Source organism: Sinocyclocheilus anshuiensis, unplaced genomic scaffold, assembly GCF_001515605.1.
Source record: "Sinocyclocheilus anshuiensis isolate Anshui unplaced genomic scaffold, SAMN03320099.WGS_v1.1 scaffold1014, whole genome shotgun sequence".
NCBI lineage: Eukaryota > Metazoa > Chordata > Actinopteri > Cypriniformes > Cyprinidae > Sinocyclocheilus > Sinocyclocheilus anshuiensis.
In genome coordinates, this window is record NW_015540943.1 from 793,705 (window position 1) to 800,534 (window position 6,830).

General features: G+C 39.1%; 1 protein-coding gene across 1 annotated transcript in view; it reads left to right on the forward strand.

The window, feature by feature from the left end:
* The window catches only part of LOC107689738 (copine-8-like), a 150,844-nt gene that overhangs the window by 70,573 nt on the left and 73,441 nt on the right, over positions 1-6,830 (forward strand). The window contains exon 4 of the mRNA XM_016487870.1: positions 1,586-1,689. Coding sequence (XP_016343356.1) covers positions 1,586-1,689 — 104 coding nt within the window. The remainder of the gene's footprint in view (positions 1-1,585; positions 1,690-6,830) is intronic.

Genomic DNA, 6,830 nt, shown 5'->3' on the forward strand with positions numbered 1-6,830 from the left:
ACAGTGCAAATCTATACTTATTTTCCTCCTTGCTTTATATTTTATTCAACAGTTTTAATCCGTTATGGAGTTCGCGTCCCGTACGTGGCACCAAAGCGTTGCGCCTGCCTCAAGATCTCTCACTATTTACAGCCACTGGACACCGCGATTGATGCACGTGATTTTTAATGTTATCTTGCCTTGGCTGTGGCGTGTTCTGTGACAGCTGCACCTAGATCTGACTGGTGAAGTGTCATCTGGGGCAGGCAGAGTAAGAGTAGCAGCATTTTCTGTTTTGTCACATGCATCTATCGGATCGTAAACAGACTGAGAGCTCTTGAGGCAGGTGCACATAGGCTATTAGATAGGAATAAGATATAGGTGGCAAATAGGTAAATACGTGTAGATTTGCTCTGTTTGTTTGCTTAAGTGCATCAAGTGGAGTGCAAACGGTAAAAGGTCTTGAGGCAGGTGTGACACGCTCTCTATTACGGATTAAAAGTGTGTAAGTGAGTATAAACAGTGAGAGATGCTGAGACAGGTGAAAAGCGTTTGGTTAATAGTGAATATTGACTTATTGTGCGTAACGTTGTGGCTCCCGCTGTTAGCAGGGGATAATCGCTACATTTGGGGTAAAAAAGACAGAATTATGTATTGTGCCAAGAAGGTTGTACTGTCTGTTCGTTCACACAGGTACAAAACTGATTGGTAGCTGCCTTTAGCGGAGCCTTTACCGATTACCTCCATTGATCAGAGCATTCGGCACGGTCGTCTGTGAGTGACGTCACCTCCCAATACAAACACGCCACCTAGTATAGTCCTGCCCCTGACGATGATTGGCAGCTTTCCATGTAGACATCGGAAATTCAAATGCAAAAGGAATTGCGATTCCATTTGAGTTTTGGCAGGTTACATGCGCGACGCAGCGAGAGTGAAAAAGCAGACGTGGTAATTAATATTGCTATTTAAATATGATAGGCTCATAACTCCTAAGACATGGGAAATACAGTTGCAAATGGACTTTGCTTTTTCATTTGAAATTTGGCAGTCACTGCGTTCGCGAAAGCGAAAATGCAAACGGTAATGCAGGATTTGCAATTGCATTTGGATTATGTCACAATTTATGCGTCCACATATGGAAAACGCAATTGAAAATACAATTTGCAATTCCTTTTGAAAATAGTCCGGAATATCGTTCCATAAATAAAAGTTACGCCTTCTTTCTTTGCGTGAACATTTGGGCGGCATTATGCAAATCTTCCCACATCATGACGTAGACATATGGGGGCATGTTAGAATGAGCCGTTTTAGGTAGGCGTGGTTGACTCTTAACTTTTATAAAGAATATCTCTTTGGATTTGAGACTTTAGTCTTTGCAACTCTACAGATCTTCTTTATGCACCAAGAGCTTGTAACACTCCGAAGAGAAAGGAAAAATTGAAATCGCATCTTATATGACCCCTTTAAATAATTTTGAGTCCATTTTAGAAGTTTGTTAAGGACCACTGTTATACATACTATGGCTTTTGGCTCTATAGATTTCAGTTCCGAGCGAAAATGTTGATATAAATAATTTCAACTTACCTTTCTTTTTTTTTTCTTTCAGTTTGGGCGGACGGAAGTTATTGATAACACTTTGAACCCAGATTTTGTGCGAAAATTCATATTGGACTACTTTTTTGAAGAAAGACAGAACTTAAAGTTTGATCTGTAAGTACCAATATATATTCTTTTACCTTTAGCTACATCTACACTAGCCTTCAGTTTCAATACATTTACATTGTAACTAGTCTGGGTGCACAGAACTTTAAGAGGATTGACTCTTTTATGTATTAGAAACTTTACCGGGTTTTACAAATATGTTAAAGAATTTGGAATTACCTTTCAGGACATACTTTAATAATTTGTCTTCTTGATATCATAAGACAACATATATTACTTTTTCACTGTGTGTTTGTTCAAATTAGAGGAGGGTGAAAGTGTAAATATTATGTTGAAATGATATGTTGATTTTGGAAGTGTATTTACTCTAAGTATACTTAAGTGCCTTTATTTCATTAATATATTATGCACATTCAGTACAATTAAGCACACTTTCTTTTTCTAAAAGGGTGTTAATACATTCCCTGGGAGTCAAACCCATGACTCTGATATTATAGCTAAAATATTGGAATTTGTCTCTTTTTATATGCACAATTTTTGGCAATTTGTATACACTTTGGGCGGGTGATATGTGTTATGCAATTAAAAATACAGTAATTAACATACATTCAAGTTTAAGAATAAATTGTGGTTGAGTGAACTAAAACTGAGGTGTCCCCATGATTGTTAACTGATTTTCATTTTTTTATGCATTTATAAGTGTCAACTAATTCAGATTTTTCACCAGCCCACACCTTCAATGCACTCATTAGTTTTTTTAAAGAAAGTTTGGTGCAAATTAATTAGCGGGTAACATAAACATTTATTTAATCCACATAAAAGTGTAATCCTGAAATATGAAACCACTTTGACAAGAAAAACTTGTATTGTAAGGTTATTATTAGGCATGGCATCTTGGTACATCAAACACTGCAGTACGCTTCAACAACAGATGTGTCAGCTACTGTAAACCCAACTGTATCATCATATGATTTGTGTGCTTTTATAAGCAGATGTCACAACCAAAACCCCTTCTCACGAATCACACATACTGTGTGAGCAACACTGTATGGACACCGGTCAAGGTCTCTTACCCTGACAGTGTAGTTACAGGAAAAAAAGATACGATTCTATAATTATGGAAATATGAATTTTAGTTTACTGACACATTTCCTGATTTCCTGTATAAGTATTTTGGGTCACTTTTCCATGAGAGTATGTGATGCACGGTGGTACTGTAAGTTCTCTGTCTTGTGAAACAGACCCCCATAAGCTGTTGATTCACCATGTGAAAGATCTCCCCCCTATCAGCCATCATGAGGTCTAAACTAATCACCCCAGCACATGACTCCAATGCTCTGGGTCGACTTCCTGTCAGTCTTGTCTCATCTACTCAGAGGAGTGATGAAAAACTGATCCAATCAGGACTCCACATGATAAATTGAAGCCTCATGTTAATATATGCACGCTCCGCCTTGCAACAAGTCGATTGGAAGATCGCGCCGTGGGGCAGACCAAAGTCAGTCTGCTTAAAAATGGACACAAAGCTCGCTCGCTCTCTAGAACTGTGGCTTTTCGCCTTGGTGACCGCGCAACAAAGCGCTCCCATGCCGTAACATCACGAGCGAGACTCCAAAACTCAAACACTTCAGTTGAAACTCCGCGACTGCCGAACTTCAAAGTCTAAATCCAAGCAAAGGAACTCTCAGAAGAACTCCAAACATCACTCTTTGTGCCCAAAGCAACCGACTTTCGAAGCTCCTACGTCACAAGGCAACCTCCATTCTCCAGGAAGGTGCGTGTTTGTATGTGTGTTTTAGCTTAGTTTAATGTAATCTAGAATAGCCAATAAATTCTTGTTCCATTTATGAAGAATCATTGTCTTGCGTTGTAATTTTAAAGTTGAACCTTGCCAAGATCTTGTTACCTAGCTCGTAGCTTATAACTTATCAAAGCACGTATTACCCGTGGCCAGGGAAAATACAAATATTCAAATTGTTAAAATATACCGAGGTTAACGTCTCGCTGGACGACCGTTGATAAAGTGTAAACTATCAAATTGGAAATCAGTTCTAATCAGTTGGCTTCAAATTTTCAGATTCGATTCCGTTCAAAACCTGAATTAATTAATAATAATTAATTCCCTAAGAAAAGTAATCTGATATTACAGTACCATATTAGTTATCGGTTGATGGTAAACTTTTTAAAATCTATCAGTATCATTTAGTATTGGATATTTAAAATTGTGCATACTTAGTTCTGCTATTTTTACATTTATATTAATTGTAGGTGACAGCAAAGGTAATATTAAAACACTTTTCAAAGTAGTCTTAACCCAGTTCCAAAATTAATATTGATTTTACATACTATACATTATCATTTTGTGATGCGAAAATTCACTTGCAGAATTTAAAATGACTGATTTTAGTTTTAGTGTTTTATTTTTTATATATAATTATATAAGAAATTTATCAGTTATTGACCATAACGTGAAAATAATTATTGGCATCAGTGTTATTTTACTATTATTTACGGTTTATAATATAATAGTATTTAATAATATTTTAAATTAGCTTTAACTTTATATTTACAGTTTTCCATTTTAATTGAGACATGTGTCCAAACCTTGGATCTTTGCAACAGACGTTATAAATCTGGCCTGTGCGCATGTTCATCTGTGTATTTGCGTGTGTGCTAATATTTATTATTTTGTGTCAGTCTAAATGTGTTTGTGTCTGTATATTTAGGCATTTATGGGTGTATTTAGGAACAGATATGAGTCATTCTGAATCCGTTGGCCCAAGTGTGTGTGAGGAATTTGTGTGTGTCTCTAGGCTTCAGCATGAGTGTGTATGTCTGCATGCAGAGCGTGTATGTGTGCGTGTGTGTGTGTTGTCTCTGTGGATCGGTGTCCCCGCTCGACGGCCTGTCATACTGGGTCTGTAAATCTGCAGCAGACATGAGAGGGGTCACGAGGTCGTGTGGGAAGTGCCTCCGAGATGATAGCAAAACCAAAGCACCGCTGATAAGGATGACATGACACATCGCAATGACAACAAGGGGGACTGAGCCCCACAAATAAATGGAAGAAGCACAGAGAGAATTAATAGATAAACGTGAGGTTGAGCTATATGTAACCCTAGATATATTTCAGGATTCATAGATCCTTCAATAATTGTTGCTTTTCTAGTCCTATTTTTCTCTCTCTCTTTATGGCTTTATCTCTATGTTGCATTGTGACAGGGCAGAAGAGAATTATTCATGATGTCTGTGCTTTAATGATGTTGTTCTTCCTTCTTAATGAGAAACAGGCAAGCGTCAACTCCCTTCATAAGACCATAATCTAATTAAAGCCCAGCTCAAAGTATCCCACCACTGATTTTGGAAACAACCTCTGTCTTTTTCTTCTTTTTATTGCAAGCTTTCCTGAGCAAACATCACTATTACTCATGCTCATACTTAGGGTTAGGGATTTGAACATCTAGAACATTGGTGTCAAATTCAGTTCCTGGAGGGCCACTGTCCTACAGAGTTTAGCTCCAACCCTAATCAGCTAATCAAGGTTCTCAGGGTTGCAAGACACTTCCAAGCAGGTGTTTTGGAGCTGGTTGGAGCTACACTCTGCAGGACACCGGCCCTCCAGGAGCGGCGTTTGACACATGTAGGGGTGTCCAAACTCTGTCCAGGAGTTTTGCTCCAACTTGCCTCAGCACACCCACCTGAAAGTTTTTTTAGTATGCCTAGTAAGGGCTTGATTGGCTGGTTCAGGTGTGTTTAATTGGGGTTGGTGCTGAACTCTGCAGGACAGCGGCCCTCCAGGAGCTGGATTGGACACCCCTGGTCTTGAACCATCTAGAACAGAGATAGGCAACGTCGGTCCTGGAGTGCCACTGTCCTGCAGAGTATAACTCCAACCCTAATCAAACACACATAAATAAGCTAATCAATGTCTTCAGGATCACTAAGGCTACAGGCAGGTGAGTTTTTTTAAGGGTTGGAGCTAAACTCTGCAGGACAGCGGCACTCCAGGACTGGTATTACTTATCCCTGATCTAGAAACACCTTAGCAAAGACTCCAAAAACCATAGCAACCATCTGGCAATGCTCTAGCAACCACCCAGCACTCACTAGCAATTGCACAGCAATGCCTTAGAATCATCAAGAACACTATCATCCACCTAAAACAGGGATGAGCAAGGCCATGGTCTTGCAGAGTTTAGCTATCAAATCAAACACACCTGAAAAATCTAACATGGCTGCGTTACATTTTGTTTTTTTTATGCCCTTCCCTCACTAACATCCCTCCATCATGTTGACTCAGATGTATATCATTGATAACATTGCAGGATTGCCCACCTCTGGCAGAACCTTACAATAGGCTGAATTGGAGCGTCCTAAGTCCTTGATCACTTTAAATCTGTTGTGGAGCTTATTTATTATTTACATTTTCTGAGATGTTTTGGGTAGGGGTAAATTAAACGTGATCTGTGGTGACATCACAATCGTGCTGCCTTTTACTATATGGAGCGGCCTGAATTATACATATGAAGTAGACTCACTCCCTCTGTCAAAAGTTAGGGATCGAGGGTCTGTCCATATAAATTGTCCTGGTCCAGTTCACGGAACGCACTTCAAAATTGCAGTGGGGATTCCCCTGAGGGAAAGGGTTTAGGGAAGTTTGCATCTAAAAGTGAAGAATTCCTTGAAAATTACAAGCAGGTGTGTTAGATCAGGTATTGAACTAAACTCTGCAGGACAGTGGCCCTCTAGGGCTGCATTTGTCCATCACTGATCTATGAACACCATAGCAACTACCCAGAATACCATAGTAACCACCTAGCAACACTCTAGCAACCACCCAGTGCTCACTAGCAATTGCATAGCAATACTTTAGAACCCACTTAGAATTATCCAGCAGCCACACAGAACACAATACCAACCACCATTAAATGGATAGTTCACCCACAAATAAAAATTATATAATCATTTGCTCACCCTCATCTCTTTCCAAATCCATAAGACTTTCGTTCATCTTCGGAACACAAATGAAAATTTCGGTCCCTCCATTGACAGTCTATGCAACTATCACTTTGACGCTTCAAAAAAATGCTTCAGCTGCACTTTGATGCTTCAACTGCATAGCAACGCCTTAGCAACCACTTAGAACTCCATATCAAAAAAAAAAAAAAAAAAAAACCCCATATCAACTA